Raw genomic sequence first — 18,869 nt, 5'->3', positions numbered from 1 at the left:
AAAAAGTAAGCATCAATACGTATATCTCATTCTTTTAAAAGGTAATGCAGGCCAGGGGTAGTAGCTCACGCCTATAATCCCAGCATTTTGGGAGGTCGAGGCAGGAGGATGACTTCAGCCCAGGAGTTCAAGACCAGCCTGGGAAACATAGCAAGACCCCCTCTCTACAAAAAATTAAAAAACTAGCTGGGAGTGGTGATGCACGCCTGTAGTACTAGCTACTTGGGAAGCTGAGGCAGGAAGATCACTTGAGCCCAGAAGTTTGAGGTTGCAGTGAGCCATGATTGCCCACTGCACTCTAGCTTGGGTGACACAGTGAGACCCTGTCTCTTAACAAGAAGAAGAAGAAAAAAAAAAGGTAATGCATGTACTGTGACTTCATCCTCTGGTGTGAGGCTTTGAAAAAAAGCCAGAAAAGGCATAGAAGGAAAAACCTTAATTCCGAAATGACTTTCTTTAGAACCACCTGAAAACCCTGTTAGAAATGCACATTCCTGGTCTCTACCCAAATCAATGGAATCTAAATTTCTAAGAGTGAGATTCAAAACTGTGTTTCCTTCAGTAAGCATCCCAGATGAATTTTAGATCTTGAGTTCCACTGTTCTACAATGCTCAAGTAACTCTATCTCTTGATGGTTGTTCAAGTACACCCATTTATCAAGCATGCAAAGTATGACGTTTAACCTAGTGCTTTTTGGCTCTCACCAAACTGTTTCTTCTTTTATACATTCTTGCCTTTTAAGTTGTTACCCGTAGTCAGGGCACAAACAATTTTAGTGAGATTTCTGATTGCTTCAACTGACTGTGATGTTTTCCACACTGGCTGTAAAAATGAAATTCAGTCAAGCCATCTTTCTGCAATTTAGTCAGGTATTTTTTCCCCCTAAGGAAGCAGAATGGCAGTTAAGTGACTGGGAGTGATAAAAGAAGCATCCTTTGTGATAGGAGGAAAGGAGAAGGCAAGATGCAAAAGGAAAACACCTGTGAATTCAAGAGTACGTGAGGTTTTCTAAGTTTGTTTTGGTAAAATGAGACGCCATTTTGAAGAAAGAGCCTTAATGGGTAAAAGGTTTCCAATGAGCAGCTGTCGAAAAGCTACTGTATACCATTTCTACTTCACATATAATGATAGATTCTTTGAGGCCAATTAGTCCTCTCCCCCCAGCCCCCCAGAAAACCCCTCAACAGTCAGATATATGCTTAAGTCAAGGGGGAAAATACTTTCCTGGGGAAGAAAAGTTACCCAAATCAATTTAATTTAACATTGAAAAAATATAAACAAATTTTGGCATGGGAAAATATCATAAACATGAAAATCAATACATACACAGACAATAAGAAAAAGTGTGGTATCTATTATACAGTATAAATACAAACAACAAAATCTAATCTCCTTCCCAAGGACAGAACCATGAGGTCACCCTGCCATTTCTGGGCCTTTCCCACCTCCCACCTGGCCCTAAATGATGAAATCCACACCTCTGATGCACAGTCACCATCCTTACTAATGGCGGCTGTGCTCACTATGGGAGAAATCCACTCTGTAGTGATGAGAAAGAAACAGCAATTTTTCTTTGTTGTTTAAAAGTATTGGTAACAATAACTTTCTGAACACTGAAGCTTGTGATAAAAAGGGTCAAACTCATAGATGCCTTCTCTGCCACTGGTGCCAATATGACCCATCTAGCACCCCAAGACCCCTATCAAGGCAGATCCCAATTAGCACCTGAAATCCTGTGAGCTCTCTTCACAGTCAAGTGCTAGGACTAAAGCAAGAAAATGTCATGGCCACTCAAGAAAACTATTTATAGGCTTTAAGCACTGAAAAAGAGAGCCGTAGCTTGCTGGGGATTAGCTTATGAAAGAAGTTGTCTGTAAACCTTTTTATTTTAAGCTCATAGTATCTAAATTATGTCAAATAATTTAAAAAGGGTAAAGCTTAAATTTGCAAGGTTTCTAAAATTAAAAGGAAAAAATAAAAAAAATTAGAATTATAATAGCAACTCTAAGGAACTTTTCCTCCCCTGAATAATGTTAGTTTGCAGCTGTGATGGCAACAGAGTGATTTCTTAATTTTGGTTTCCTTAACATTCTAGGAGTTTAAATTTCACTTCCCAAACTTTTTCATGAGTATTTTTGTTAAAACTACTCTGCTTAGTTCTTAAGCAGACCCCCACCACCTCTTCTCCCTGTCATTTCCCACACCCTGGTCTCCCCCACCCCACTGCGATCCCAGAACTTCAACCTCCCTGAAACTCTGGAACATTTTAATAAGGAAATATTGAATGGAAACTGGCACCACTAAAATTTTCTGAAGAATAAAGGTGAATGTGTACTTTTTCTTTTTCCTAAAAGAAAAAAAGAAACTTGCCTGCAAATATTTAAGCTCTAATCAAATTTTTCTGCCTGTAATTATCAATATCATAAGACTAATTAAATTCATGCTACATATACAGTTACTTGCCTTTATGCATAAGGAAAAACCCACTCTGTCATGTCATCAAAGAAAAATGAGAATTATTTATACTAGATACAGTTTAAATTGGCTAAAAACTGGTCAGAGCCAAAATAAGTGTCTTTAGGAGGCCACTAAGTTATCCTTGAAAAATCATTAATGACTGGTTAAGTTAGGTTTAATAGTGATTAGTTTATAACATGCTGGATACACCCCAAGCAATGAAACATAAACTATTCAATTACATTTAAGTGCTATCAAATCTGAAACTAGTCAGAGATTCTGGAATTGAACCAAACCAATCACTAATACCATATTTTAACAAACTCAGAAGTATACTGTAAAAATACACTAATTAAATCCATGAGGTTTATAATGCTATTAAAAGTGAAAATAATGTAGTCTGGATACATGGTGCTAATGTCTTATTTGTTTCAGTAATTCTCATGGTATTTGTATTTCTGGGTCCCTTAGAAATATGTATCATTCAATTTTGTTTGTGTATGGTTAAGTTATTAGATTACTATCCATAAGCTGTAGACGCCTGCATGGCACCAAATTTACTTTCAGGAGATGTTTGGCAGGTACCAAAAGGTGATGATCAATTCTTTGTTTTCTATTGATTAAACCTCCTCATTTGGTTAAACAGCCAGTGTATACCACAGTTCTACACAGGTCAAAATTATATCACTTTCAGAGCAGCAATACGTGATCCAAGGTTTTCTTGAAGGTAGTACAAAAGATGCAGTTCATAATGTTCTCCAGATTCAGGAACTCTTATGCTGTGTCTCTCCTGAGGATAGATCTTAACAACAACAAAAAATAAAAGTACACAAAAATAAGAATTTAATAATACATCTTCTTTGAAGGTTTTCCGGAGATTTTTATCAGCATTAATAATATGAAGAACAGCCTCTACGAGATATTACTTAATACATCCTATCTAAAGGCTCTTCTCCTCTTCCTATAATTTCTTACACATATTAGGCTTAATGAAGGATTTATCTGTAGACCAATAGTTCATTCCTTAAGTGCGACCTGCAGACTTCAAGAGGTCCTTTGAGACCCTTTCAAGGGATACACAAGGTCAAAACTACTTTAAGAACAATACTAAGACATTATTTGCCCTTTATCCCCTGGGTTGGCATCTGTGCTAACGATGCAAAAGCAATAGTGAGTGAAACTATTGGTGTCTTAGTATTAATCAAAGGCAGTAACATTAAATTGTACTAGAAGTCACAGTATTCTTCAACACCACAAACTTGTTGTAAAAATGAAAAATGTCAGTTTCACTGAAGTAGCAGTAAAAATCAGAATTTTGTTAAGTTGCAACCCTTGAGTAGAAGTCTTTTTAACATTCTGTGTTAATAAAATGGGAAGTATGCATAAAACATTTGTGCTCAAGGAAAAGTACTTCTGCAACCGAGTTGCAAGCTGAATTGCTACTTTTTTTTTTTTTTTTTTAACAGAATTCCATTTTTAACTTCAAAGAATGACTGACAACTATGGCTATTTAGGCTTGGGGATCTGGTAAACATTTTCTCAAAAATAAAGTAAGCTAGTCACCTCAAGGACAACACTGATAGTATTTCTTGCCAATGATAAAATCTGAGCTTTTGAGTGAAAATTAGAATTTTGGAAAACTTGCAAAAACTACCACTACCACTATTAGCTCATGAGTGTCCCAATACTTAGATACTTTTCTGATGAAAATCAGGAAAGTGGTAACATTACTATATGTGATTTTCAAAAAATTGTATAATAAAATGAGTCAAAATTTTAAAGACTGGCATAACACAATGAATCAATATTTTCCAGATGATGAATGGATGAGTAAAACATCCATTTGAAATATCAGATCCAATAGATTGTAATATAATAGAGTATGAAAATTTATAGATATGGCTTCAGATTCCACACTAAAACCAAGCTTTATGCCAGGTGCAGTGGTGTACACCTGTAGTTCCAGTTACTCAGGAGGCTGAGGTGGCAGAATGGCTTGAGCCCAGGAGTTGGAGTCCAGCCTAGGCTACACAGCAAGACCTTGCCTTAAAAAAAAAATTAAAAAAGAAAAATCTCCCCAAAACCCCCGGCTTTTAAGAAAACTAAGAAAACTACCACTCGTCCAGTTTTGGTGTAGTATCAAAGAACATCCACAATTATCTGAAAAGGCTAAAATACTCTTCCCACTTCTTAACTACATACTCCGTGAGGCTGAATTTTTCTTCATATACTTTAGCCAAAACAACATATCACAACAGATTGAATGTAGACAGAGATCAAAAAAATTCAGGTATCTTTTTTATTAAGTCAGACTTAATAAAGGGATTTATAAAAATGTAAAATAATTCTATTTTTTTCTCAGTAAATTATATTTTTTTATTTTGAAATATAGTGTTTTTTCCCATAACAGTGTGGGATTTATTTTTCCCGTAAAATGTGTATTAACATGTAATAGCTTATATTTTAAAATAAATATTTAAAATTTTTCTCAGTTTTAATATCTTATATGAGAAATAGTGATAGACATAGCCCACACAAACAAAGCTCTTTGGTATGTAAAGTAGTCATGAGACCAAAAATCTTGAAAATTGCTGATATAGACAAATATCTCATAGTTGAATTACATAAATATCAGCTGAAATATAAAAGAGAAAAAAGTAATATATTTCATTTCTGTGAGCACACAATCTGTTTAAGGAGTAAAATGGAGGAACAGTTTCTCTTAAAACCATTTTTTGAGTAATGGAGCAATGGAGGAGCATAATTTGCTGCTTTCTTCCCCAATGTCAATGTAAAATAAAAGAAAATTATAAGTTCAGGTAATCAGGTGTTAGAAAATCTTTTTATAACAATGAAATCAAGTAGCATTTCCTCACCTTTCAAGGTGAAAAAGAAAAGCAAAGGAGAATAGTGAATGGATTCCCTGTCATCTTTTCCATGCTTACAAACTAAAAGCAGGTACAGGTAGACAGGTCAGTTTATCAGCCTGACTTTAACAGAATCTCAATTTTTATCCAACTCTAGGCACTACTAACTTTGCCTATTAATTTAGTTCTCTTAAGCAGAGAGTAGTCATAGCTGAAAATTTGGCCTTACTCCAGAGTGATTAGATTTCAAAGTAATCAATCACTACATTTAATTAGAAAATGTAGAATAACTCACCTGTAAATCATATGGCTTTCCAGCCCTCACTAAAAAACTCAGTAATATACTGGTATGTGCAAAATGGACATTCTCATCCAAGAATCCATGTAAGAGTAGTAAACGATTTGGTCTGGAAAAATGCAAATATTAGAGGATTAGGCAAAATAGTAGAGTATTTGGGGAAACCATTTAACTCCTTTAATCACATTTAACTATATTAACTTCCTTATATTGTAATGTTAGAATATTCAGTATCAATAATAGGATTCAATATTTAAATTTATAATATAGTAACCAGATGCCAAATGGACTGAAAAATTTAAAAGATTAAAATATTAGAACATATCAATAATTATAGCATGTCCCTATTTGTAAAATACATTTAAGTAAACATACAATTTTTTCCACCTTGAAACAGCTGTCTACTTCTTTCAGCATAAGCAACTGCTTCAAATATAACTTGTAAAAAACCTGATTATATGAATTGGCCTGTAATTCAGCTTCAAGAAACAGCCATGCCATTCTAATATTCTATAAAACATTAGTCTTGGTCTTTTAGTGTTTTAACTTTCATTATGACTAAAGACAATTTTAAAAAATACAATTTAGAATTTATAATCTTAATATTAAAGCCTGAACTTACTCAGAGGGGAACTTTTCTGCCTGCATGGCCACGGATCCTAAGTAATAGCCTTGTTCATTCTGGTCAGGGTGACCCATATAACGTTCCGTGTATCCTGTATCATAGAAGATCCACAGAGTGACTGGGGCCCCAGCAATAGCAACCTGCATACAAAAACATTCATTCGCAGTCAAGTGTGGTCCAGCAAAAAAGAATGGCTAGCAATGAGAACTTACAACCACAAATTTTCAGGCTAAAATTATCCTTAGGCTTTAGTCCCACCACTGGGGCATACATGGTCTCAAGAAACAGAAAATCAAAGTGGAGTGCCAAGGTCAAGAATTTGATACTCAGTGAGTGGGTAAGTTTCATGTTCCATGGGCATGCCACGTATCAAACCCTTAACCTGGGCTAGCTGAAAAACCAATGTGGGCCCCCTTTTTTAAAGGGGGACACTGAACCGGAGCACACAAATGTCTCAGTGTAAACTCATTCCTGCAACTGGGGAAAAAAATGTGTGAGAACTGTCAGCTTTATATAGGAAAAGCAGCCATTTTTTTTAAGTCTCTGTTGGCAGTATAGAATTTAAAACAATGAATGAAGCTGGGCACAGTGGCTCACACTTGTAATCCTAGCAGCCTGGGAGGCCGAGGTAGGAGGATCGCTTGAGGCCAAGGAGTTCAAGACCAGCCTGAGCAAGAGCGAGACCCTGTTTCTACAAAAAATAGAAAAATTAGCAGTGTGTGGTGGCACATGCCTGTAGGCCCAGCTACTCAGGAGGCTGAGGCAGGAGAACTGCTTGAGCCCAGGAGTTATGATGATGCCACTGCACTCTAGCCTGGGAAAGAGAGCAAGACCCTGTCTAAAAACAAAACAAAACAAAACAAAACTAAACCCACACACCAAATTTGCCTCATTTTAAGGTTTCTACAAACAGCTTCATATTTAAGTATTCTAATTACTTTCTTGGCAACTGTAAGCCTCAGGAAATTATCGCAATTTTCAGAATTCATTTGTGGTTATTATAAAGACTACTTGAGTACATGTGTAAGAACAAAAATCCTATTGTTTTTATTCCGAAAAGTAAAAATTAATTTCCACTATAAAATAAAATGTTATTGAACATAAAAAAAAACAACTCATTAATTCCTACTGTCCTAACAATTTTTATCATCTTTATGTATTTTCCTCTAGTATATTTTTCTGTTTTTTTTTTTTTTTGGAGACAAAGTCTCACTCTGTTGCCCGGGCTAGAGTGCTGTGGTGTCAGCTTAGCTAACAGCAACCTCAAATTCCTGGGCTCAAGCAATCCTCCCGCCTCACCCTCCTAAGTAGCTGGGGCTGCAGGCATGTGCACCACGCCCAGCTAATTTTTTTTTAGTAGAGATGGGGTCTCACTCTTGCTCAAGCTGGTCTTGAACTCCTTGGCCTCAAGCGATCTTCCCTCCTTGCCTTCCAGACTGCTAGGATTACAGGTGTGAGCCGCCGTGCCTGGCCTTCCTAATATATTTTTCTAAGAGTTTGTTTACACAGTTATAAGCATTTATATATGTAATAAACCATTCAGTCAACACAGATTTACTGAGGGTCTACTATGTGCCAAGCATTATGCTTGACTACTGAGGATACAGTGGTACACAGGTCACACAGGTCCCTGCTCTCAGAGCTTGTAGTCCAACAATTAAACAAGTAACTACAATCCAGTATGTATGTGTGTGTGTGCTTTACTAATCATAACTACCCCCTGTAATGTCTGGAATGTCTATGAACAGCCAATAACTGGTCATCAAGTTGACATGTGTTTAAAAAAAAATATATATATATATACACATACACTTGAGATATACATGCATCTCACATGGCTATTAAACACGCAGACCCTAACATTCCATAATATTGCTAACTCTGTAAACTCTCAGAAAATAAACATTTTCTCATATCCTCAATTTACAGAAAATTCTACCCTTATTACAAAAATGAGTACAACAGGAAGTCACATACCCTGAAGATATCTGACCTCTGCATTAATGCCATCAGGGAGAGGTATCCTCCATAGGACCAGCCGTGGATGCCCACACGATCTAAGTCAATGAAATCATACCGAGAAGCTAGATACTGGAGCCCTTCCACCTGATCATCAATTTCTATTTGACCCTGTCAAAAAAAAGGGAGAACATTTCACTGATTCTGATGAATGAAAGTCTCATTACAAGAGTGCTTTTAAAACTGATAAATGTTTTTTACTAAAAATTCCTAAGTTCTCTTAGATTAGAATTCCCTATCAACTGAGATTCTACTGTCCCAAAAATGTTTTTTAAAAATCTATTTAGAGATAGGGCCCTACAGCTTCTGTTGCTAGCCTGGTCCTAATGTTTAGCTACCCTTAATCATAACGTTCTTTCCTACTGCTACCCACACTGCCCCTCGCTATTTGGGTACTTCCCATTTCCATTTGTTCTGTTGTCTGCTAAGAGGTCAGCATCTTCCTTGCAACAAGCCTTCCTATACTCAAAGACAAAAAATTAGCCCCCTTAAGTGATTTATTAATTTTACTTCTCCTTTTTAATATTTAGTGCAGTAAAGCAGAGGGAATCACTCTGGAGGCCCTGTCTTCCTATTTCCCCATCATACTCTCTAGGAACTGAACATACTATTTCTTTAAAGACCTAATTCCTACCACCACCACCCTGTCTATATTACTTGGCCTGCCAGTGCACACAATCTCACTCAACTGAGCCTAAAACAAAAATAAAAACAAAAAAACTTACATGAAATACAACATAAGGTCAAAGAACTGGCTGTGGGAGAAAATCCCCATGTCTTACTCAGCATGTCCAATACACTGGCAAACACAGTAACTGCCTTACTGTGCAAAAGGAACATCGGATTCTCATCATTTCCCAAAGCAGCAGAAAGGACATGGGGCATCTCTAAAAGGTAGCATTTAAAGCTTCCTGTAGAGAGAAAGAGGCTTGTCACAAGGAAGGCACTAACCAGTTGGATTCCCTCTTTACAGAGGACAGAACAAATCTCAATTATTCCTCAACAGTGTACAGGATGCTGAAAGCTACATGGTCTGCCTTCTGGCTAAGGTGGACATACAAAATAGAAACAGAGGGTATTTCTATGTAAAAGTGGCTCTATCTCAGCTCCCCAAAGTTACATACAAGTAGACATGAGCTAGCTTCGTGTATATCAAGTTTCACCTTTACCCCCACCCCCAAACTATAACACACACACACACACACACACACACACACACACACACTCACTCTCTCTCTCTCTCTCTCTCATAGCCCCTTCCCCTAACCCTCCCTCTGGGGATTCACACCAAACAATGCACCAAAAAATGTAAATGTCTTTAAAAGAAAAGTGTTTTTATGCTCACACACCATTTTATATTTAAAGGCGCCTTCAAATTTAAGCCCTCGGTGACAGGATCCCCTGTTGTCTATCACCACAACCACATAACCTAGAGAGGCTAGGGTATTCAAGCGAAAATACTTGACTCCTTTAAACCGATTATTCACCAACTGTACCTGAGGAAGAAATACAATTTCAGTGAAATTTATTATATGGTAGCATACAAAAGCACAAGAGAGGAAAGGCACTGTAAAAAATAGAAAGCTTAGGCCAGATGAAGTGGATCATGCTTATAATCCCAGCACTTTGGGAGGCCGAGGCGAGAGGATCACTTAGGCCAGGAATTCAAGACCAGCCTGGGAAACCTAGTGAGACCTTATCTCTACAAAAAATAAAATTAGCTGGCCTTGGGTGGTGCCTGCCTGTAGTCCTAGCTACTTGGGAGGCTGAGGTGGGAGAATCTCTTGAGCCCAGGGGGGTGAGGCTGCAGTGAGCTACGATCCCGCTTACTGCATTCCAGCCTGGGTGATAGACAGAGAGACCGTATCTCTTAACAAAAAAAAAAAAAAAAAAAAAAAAGGGAGAGAGCTGGAAAAAATACTAGGCCTAGAAGAGCATAAACCTGAGCATCTAAAGAAAACCACAGGCTGGGTGTGGTGGCGTGCGTCTGTACTCTTAGCTACTTGGGAGGTTGAGGTGGGAGGATCACTTGAACCCAGGAGTTGGAGGTTTCAGTGAGCTATGATCAGGCCACTGCACTCCGGGTTTGATGGCAGAGTGAAACCTCACCTCAAAAAAAAAAAAAAGACTTGGTCTTACATTAGGGAGTCTCTTTATAATTAAGCCAAATGGAGTCATCAACCAAGAGGATGAATGATCTTCCTAAGGGCTGAAGTGCCAGAGGCACTATACCATGTGAAGTCGCATGGGGAAATCTCCCTGCAAATTGAACACCAGATTCTTCTATGGCCTCACCAAATTTGAATGCTTCCAAAGAATACTTTGAGAAAGAAATCAATAAATCATCTTAGGTGACCTACGGTTTTTGAAAAGCCACATGGTGGAATTCACTTATAGCCTTTCAGATACATTGTTTCTGTAAGTGCAGAAAAGTATAGCTGTAATTCCTAAGGTACTCCAAACAATTTTGTTTTAATTGAATTGGCTAAGACTTTTTAAACTATGGTATAATATACATAAAATTTACCATTTCAATCCTTTAAGTGTACAATTCAGTAGCATTAAACATATTCGCGCTGTTCTGTAACTATCACTATTATCCATTTCCAGAACTTTTTCATTATCCCAAACAGAAACTCTATACCCATTGAAATAACACCCCATCCTCCCTCCCTCCAGTTCTTACAACTTCTATTCTATCTTCTGTCTCTATGATTTGCCTATTACAGGTACCTCATACAGGTGGAATAATGCAATATTTGTCCTTTTGTGTCTGACTTATTTCACTTAGCATAATATCCTCAAGGTTCCTCAAAGGAGGAAAATTTCCTCCTTTTTAAGGCTGAATAACATTCCATTAAATGTATATACCACATTTTGTTCATTCATTTGTTGATGGACACTTGGACTGCTTCCACCTTTTGGCTATTGTGAATAACACTGCTATGGATGTGGGTGTACAAATACCTGTTCCTGGTTTCATTTCTTTTGGGTATATACCTAGTCGTGGAATTTCTGGATCATATGGTAGTTCTATGTTTAACTTTTTGAAGAATTGAGATACTGTTTTCCATAGCAGCGGCACCATTTTACATTTTCATCAGCAATGGACCAAGGTTCCAATTTCTCCACATCCTGTACAATGTTTATGATTTTCCTCTTTTTGATAACAGCCATCCTAATGGGTATGAACTGGTATCTTATTGTGGTTTTAACTTGCATTCCCTAATGAATAGTGATATTGAGCATCTTTTCATGTGGCTAAGCCTTTTTAAATTTAATTACTAATATAAGGAGTCCTTTAAGTCTTAAAATCTAGTTTTTATGATGTCTTTTACCTGTCTCATATATTGTATCATTTCTTCACTGGGAAGGAGAAACACTCTTCTTACTTAGCCTTACTATCAAAATAATACAACAAACATGTAAAGCTTCTGAGAGTGTCCTGTGATTTCTCTCTTGAATTGCTTTGTGTTAAGCCCTTTTTTCTTTAGCTACAAAGATTTGGCTTCAAGTTTTAAGTAGAAGTCTAATTTAACTCTTTCATGATTTGTGTAGATGACCGTAATACAAATGTGAATTGTTTTGTTTGTAAATCAAAATTTTGCAAAGTGATTTAACTTAATACATGACCATCATCCCTCAGATTTTATGGGTTATGTAGTCATTTTACTTTTATTTTTTTGTATGACTTGATGACTTGGTATCTAGATATATTTCCAGACACTAAATAACTGAGTATAATTATAAAGGATATTACTGAGTCTAAGAGTTACATTATAAAAACACTATAATTATATTTTAATTTCTTCAAAGGCTGAATGTAAGATATCTAATCAAGAATAAATAATTAAAAAAATTACCAATTAACCAATTCATCTATCCAAAATACTTTACTCAGATAGTCAACACCATTTACTTAATAGTCAGTCACCTGCTAATATTAACCCAATAAAAGAAAAATCAAGGTGTAAACTTCTTATAGTGCTGAATAGTAGTACAGCAGCTGCCTTAACTATTGAAAGTATTCTAGTTTGCTTGAGACGCATGGGGGAATTTGCTAGGCTACTAAGGCTTTCTGAAAATGTTAAGACTCTTTTTATTCACCAAGATATTTAGTTATTTAATTTAATTTACCAAACAACTTTCTTTACATAGAAAGCAACATATTTATTTACTTCCATGAATATTCCACTCCCCACAAGAGTTATATTCCTTATATTGTAAATTAAGAATTTGACTTACAGATTTACAAATTATCCATCTAACAAAACCCAGCTTCCTGAACTTCTAAACTTGATAATCAGAACATAAGCCAGAGTCATTAACAGCAGAGGCCCAACATCTTAACCTAAACAACGGACTATATACTTAAAAAAACAAATCACAAATTATATATACATACATATATATGTACATATGTATATAAATATGCCCACCTGAGGACCACCATATATGAACAGTACAGTGGGGTATTTCTTTCCAGGCTGTAGATCATGAGGCTTGTACAGCATCCCATACAATGTAAATCCAGTAGTACTTTCAAAAGAGAAAATTTCTGGAGGGGTATAGTCAGGAAGAGGACCTGTGAGGTAATACACAGAGTCTATAAAAAGAGTTCTTATGGGAGCTCTATAATCTGAGAGCAAGGAAGAAGACACTGAAACCCAGACCTCCACACACAAATAATTGATTAGCCCTCTTTCAGATGATAAACTAGAAATTATACAAGAATATCCATCTTTAAAAAAGCCTACCAAACATATCAAATTATCTATTCAGAAGCAGACACACAGTATTCTGAATAATCCTTGGAGCCTAGGAAGTATCTATGTACAGAACTATACAAATACTTCATGCTTAGTTCAGTGTAACTTATTGATGGTTAAACCATACACTTGATTAGAAATAGGCATATACTTCATTAAAGCTGAGGGAAAAAAAAGAAACAGGAAGTACATATTTAACTTAGTCAATTTAACTTGCAAGTGTTCAATAACATTTGTTTCTGATCATTAGAGAATAAGCTTGACCAGAACCTAGAAAAAGAAAGTTGTCATCAGTCTTTGGTTCACCAAAGCTATATAATCTCTCCTAAGTGTCTGTGTACAGTAGATAACGTTACTGTCTAAGTAGAGATCATCATCATATTACAAATTCTGCTTGTGGACTTTAAAATTACCTATACCCTTTGGTTCTGCATTAATTTCTCAACTCCTTGGCAGATATTACTAATGAAAGAAAAAACAGGAAAAAAGATTTAGGGATAAAGTAGATTAGGAGATACATAAAATTAGTCCATTCTTTATATTTAAGAGATCAAGCATTTAAAAAATAGATAATTCTTGGTTAGGCACAGTGGCTCATGCCTGTAATCCTAGTACTCCCGAAGGCTAAGGTGGGAGGATCACTTGAGCTCAGGAGTTTCAGACCAGCCTGAGCAAGAGTGAGACCTTGTCTCTACCAAGAATAGAAAAAATTAGTTGGGCATGGTGGCACCCACCTGTAGTGCCAGTTACTCAGGGGGCTGAGGCAGGAGATCACCTGAGCCCAGGAGTTGGAGGTTGCAGTGAGTCATGATAACGCCACTGCACTCTAGCAAGGGCAATAGGGTAAGACTCTGTCTCGAAGAAAAAAACCCAAAAAAACCCCCAAAAACCAAATTCATAGTGCTCCTTTCACTCCCATAAACAGCAAGTGTTCTTTTATTAAGATAGCCACTGCAAGTGCTTCAAAAGTTTAAGAAAGTTATCAGCCCGGTTATTCTTTAAAGCAGCACAGCTTCCCTACTCAAAGGGTCTTACTAGCTCAGAATACATTATCTTCAAGTTCATTTGCTTATCTGAGAACTCATCCAAAGGTGTGAATAAATCATTTCCTAGCTGATATCTTGACTATTTTAATCATATTTTCAAAAAGGCCTTCCAGACCCGCTCCTGATTAGAGTGAGGGGTAACCCATCTTATTTAGTAGTTGACAGAACGGAAGAGGTGAGATCAATCAGGAGCCCAGTTGCTTAGGGACAGGCAGTGCGAGATGGGAAGACTCTGTCCAGGAAATGTAGACATATGACACAGGTTTAGTGCATTAACATACTAATCCTACTTATGAACAGGTTCAGAGAAAAAAAAGAGTACCTGCTGAATCCAAAATGGTGGCCCAGAATTCCTTTGTTTTGCTAGTTGGGTCATCTTCAGGACTTGATAGCTTGTAAAGGGACACACAGTGTGGATTCTTCTGGTTACTATACTTACTTATAAAGAAGTCACAATGCTAGGGAAAGGAGAAAAAATTACAGTTTCCTCAGGGGAAAGTAAAAAAGGTTATCTGCTGTTACATCTGCTATAATAAGAGTATAATAAGAGGCTGACTATCCAGGTACACATACAATGCAGAAGCTAAGGCTAAGCTTTTTAAAGCTTTTCCTAAGAGAATTAGGCTTCTGAAGGTCAATTTCACCAAATTTTACATCTTCCAAAAAGCCTATTATATGAGCATAGTTTTTATATGACAAGAAATCCTTTTCAAACATGGACTTCATACCTGGCTGATGCAGCAAGAATGGGAATAGCCACGGTCAGTCAGCCTTGTCACCTCTCCAGGATTTGCATAACTGACCACATACAAGTGATGTTCTAAAGGGGAGTCTTTGGTGCCTTCAAAATATACCAGCCTTCTGACTTCATCAACCTGGATCTGTCAAAATAACAAAAAAATTCATAGCTAACATGACCTTTGCAAGGCCAGTAATTCAACAAACAACCTGCAATTCTGTTCAGAATCATCTGAGTCATTCTTTGACTTGTGCCTTCATTTTTAAAATTTTGCTACCAATGTTAATAAACCTGTGCTGTTTTTGCTTATGCCTTATAGCTAAGAATAGATCATGTCCAGAGGAAAAAGGACACCTGAGTTGCACACTGTTTGTATAGTTTTCTTTCTGGTCAGAATGCATGTTTTTCTTAAAATATAACGATTATTTCTCTAAAATAACAACTCTTTATAGGGAAGGAAAAAAATTCTATATTGCAGCTTAGACCTACCATTCATACATACTTGAAAGAGTCTAATTTTAGTATCCTGTGTATTTCTCAGTACAGTATTATCTTAGGCAGTACTTTTTTGGTCTTTTGTATAAATTTGCAAAGTGTTTTATCTATTGGGTGGCGAATAATTGAACTCAATCACAGTTTCAATACTGGCATAGTTTTTTTTTTTTTGAGACAGAGTCTCACTCTGTCACCCAGGCTAGAGTGCAGTGGTGTCATCATAGCCCACTGCAACCTCAAACTCCTGGGCTCAAGCGATCCTCTTGCTTCAGGCTCTTGAGTAGCTAGGACTACAGGTATGTGCCACCATGCTAGGCTAATTTTTTCTATTTTTAGTAGAGATTCGGTCTTGCTGTTGCTCCGGCTGGTCTTGAACTCCTGAGCTCAAGCAATCCTCCTGCCCCAGCCTCCCAGAGTTCCAGGATTACAGGCGTGAGCCACAGCGTGCCCAGCCTGGCATAGTTTATAGTTAAGTACGGGTAAGATTTTTAAGTCCTCTTTCAGAACTCAAAAAAACTTGCAAGTAAACTCATGGCTGAATTCACTTAATACTCTTCCCAATTTATAGTAAGATTCTGAATAAATGGCTTTCTTTTATTGTTCCATTAAAAAATCTTCTACCAGCCTACTCAAACAATATTTAAGAAAATTCATATTTTTTACACACCAAAGAAAACAGATACATTTCTAAAAGCAAGTATTTTCAAATGTCTCATTTTTTCCCATTTTTTTCTTCATCATTAAATATTTTTTAGTATGCATAAATACAGAAATAAACACAGTTGGGATTCAGTTGGCCCATGTAACATATACAGAAAGGATACAAATGACAGGAAACAATGTTCAGGAAGCTTCACAGGTGTGTGATAATCCCTGACAAAGGTTAGGACTAGTTCTGCTCTTGACCTAGCAGCTGGGAGTCTGGCCTTTCAAAACTAAAGAAATAACCAATCATTTCCTCACCCCTGCCTATCATGGTTCTTTTCATTGTTTCATGTAACTTCTTACAGTCAACAGATGTATCAGAAGCCCCTGGAGGGCTTGTCACACAGACTGCTGGGCCCCACCACCAGAGTTTCTGATTCAGGAGGTCTGGGGTGGGCCCAAGAATGTGCATTTCTAACAAGTTCCCAGGTGATATTGATGTTTTGCTGCTGGTCCAGCACTTTGAGAACCACTCTCAACAAAAAGAAGCACATGGCTTAAAAGTCTCAAAGGTTTACCCAGTCACTGCCATTAGAAATCTTTGAGTAGATCTAAAGCTGTGTCATTTTAGGTAAAAAGGTAAAAAAAAAAGAAAAAAAGAAAGAATTAAAAAAAGAAATCTTTGGGGTGGGAACAAGGTCACTTATAAAAACGGAGAAGGAAAAAAGTAAGTTAAAACACACACACACACACACACACACACACACACAAAACACAAAAAAACAAAAACAAAAAAACTCCCACCCAAAACAAGAATAGAGGCAAAACAGAAAGAGGTAAGAAAGAGATAAATACATCACATAAACAAACATGACATAAAAAAAGAAAATCAACACACATTAGTGGCAAGTAGCACAAGACATGTAGGTTGCCCAAATAAGGATCAGATCTATGTAAATAGAACGTTTGAGGTTCCCTCAGTATTATCTAGTGACTCTTATAGTCCAGCCACCACACAGCATGAAATTTACGTTAGTGTAATTTTCTATTATCAGAACTTAAGATTTCCAAAATAAGTTTTCTCAGGTGACAGTAATATCCAAGGTCCCTAAACAGAAAAAAATATATTTGGATATATAACCAGAAGGCCATGTGAGGATCTCAGCAGAAATTAAACTTTAAAGGTCACCTATGATATTCTTAAAGTTTTTACCAAATCTGGGACCTGGATCTTCATTCTCATGTTAGGCACTACAAGTGATTTCTACAGAAGCCAGTACATATAATCCTTCCATAAATCTCCATATCAATTTGAGGAAATGATATTTTAGCCTTCACTAAATCCTGGTAGCATACATAGACTTAACCACATGTGTCACACACAGAAAGGATGGAGTTCTTAGGATCTCATGAAACTGACCACTTAACTGAAAGCTGAAACAAATGCAAGGTACTACAAAAGACAAAAGAAAAAAAAGAATTCACTGAATTGCTTCTGAGAGTTAAATAAAGGGTGGATTTCCTTCCTCTTCTCTATCAATCTAAGCTCTGTAAAAATGCCCATCACTCTTTGCAGTGGTGGACTAAAGTTTAAGTTTGTGAGATAAGATAAACAGGTGAATGGAAGAGAATTACTACCTCAGGAGCAGTGAATGCAATTTCTAACGTAGACACAACACAAGCAGTCTACAATAGATTTAAAAATAATTTTCAAACTATATTCTAACTTGCAACTTTTGCTAGACTCTAAAAAAGTACAGGCTAGCTCCTTTCTTATTACGTAGCAACAATGTATTTCAAAACAGTGAACTTCTGTAACCAGAACACATCTAATACCAGTGCTATATAATGGATGAAGAAATTTATAATTTAAACTAAGATTTTTCCTTTCCAACAACTTGAGTTCTTTTAGGCCCTAACTTAATATTTCAAAATACTGGGGTCATTTTAGGTTGCATTACTGATTTCAGTACCGCATTCACACAGCATATGTCGACCAACCATAACAGAAGAATAAAAGGACATACATTAGATCCATGCCGGCCAAGAACTTCCCATTCACCACTTGTAATTGCTATTTCCTCTTTGACAGGACATTTGAAATCACCTGAAGATAAATATAGTTATAATTCAGTACTTTATATCAGACTATAAGCAAATGAAACAATGAAGAATAGTATTCTAACTCTTTTCTCCAAGGAGATGCATTAAAAAATTAGTTATGTTTGGAGTAATAAAAGTGTTTTGGAATTAGACTCAGGTGATGGTTGCAAAACACTGTGAGTGTACTAAATATCAATGAATTGTTTATTTTAAAATGGTTAATTTAATGTTATATGAATTTCACTTCCATACAAAAAGTCTACAGTTAAAAAAAAATCCAAGTTATGAGTCTTCACACTGCTCTGGCATAATGATGGAATGATCCATGCAGATAATGTGAAAACATCAAAATAGATTTTATGGCAAAGCCAGAAAAGAACTCAAAAGCACCTGAATTCTTGGACTTTTGGTTAGACAAAGAGGTCTAATGGGTTGACAAGACATTTCTTCTAAAAATGCAACAAATTACTTTACCAGCCACAGAAGAAAAGTTTTAATACAATTGTTCTTCATTTGCCAAAAAATAAACCAGGTAAGAGTTTTTGCCATAGTAAATGTCAACATGCCCTATTTGTCTTTAGAGATTCTATCTTGATGAGGCTCTCCCAGTGGACTGAGGAGAAGGTTAAAAAAACGAAAATCAGGCCAGGCACAGTGGCTATGCCTGTAACCCCAGAACTTTGGGAGGCCGAGGAAGGAGGATCCCTTGAAGCCAAGAGTTTGAGGTTGCAGTGAGCTGTGATTATGCCACTGCACTCCAGCCTAGGTGATAGTGAGAGCCTGTCTCTAAAAAACAAAAAAAAAA

At 36.6% G+C, this 18,869-nt stretch overlaps 1 protein-coding gene across 1 annotated transcript in view; it reads right to left on the bottom strand.

The window, feature by feature from the left end:
- Positions 1-1,239: 1,239 nt before the first annotated feature.
- The window catches only part of DPP8 (dipeptidyl-peptidase 8), a 59,300-nt gene continuing 41,670 nt past the window's right edge, over positions 1,240-18,869 (bottom strand). Inside the window, exons 10-18 of the mRNA XM_012644821.1 lie at positions 17,989-18,068; positions 14,811-14,963; positions 14,405-14,540; positions 12,707-12,852; positions 9,617-9,763; positions 8,226-8,378; positions 6,246-6,388; positions 5,621-5,732; positions 1,240-3,260 (exon numbers count right to left, since the gene is read on the bottom strand). Coding sequence (XP_012500275.1) covers positions 3,138-3,260; positions 5,621-5,732; positions 6,246-6,388; positions 8,226-8,378; positions 9,617-9,763; positions 12,707-12,852; positions 14,405-14,540; positions 14,811-14,963; positions 17,989-18,068 — 1,193 coding nt within the window. The 3' untranslated portion in view covers positions 1,240-3,137. The remainder of the gene's footprint in view (positions 3,261-5,620; positions 5,733-6,245; positions 6,389-8,225; positions 8,379-9,616; positions 9,764-12,706; positions 12,853-14,404; positions 14,541-14,810; positions 14,964-17,988; positions 18,069-18,869) is intronic.

The sequence above is a fragment of the Propithecus coquereli genome, unplaced genomic scaffold (assembly GCF_000956105.1).
Source record: "Propithecus coquereli isolate 6110/MARCELLA unplaced genomic scaffold, Pcoq_1.0 Scaffold221, whole genome shotgun sequence".
NCBI lineage: Eukaryota > Metazoa > Chordata > Mammalia > Primates > Indriidae > Propithecus > Propithecus coquereli.
This window is presented reverse-complemented; position numbering and strand designations above follow the sequence as displayed.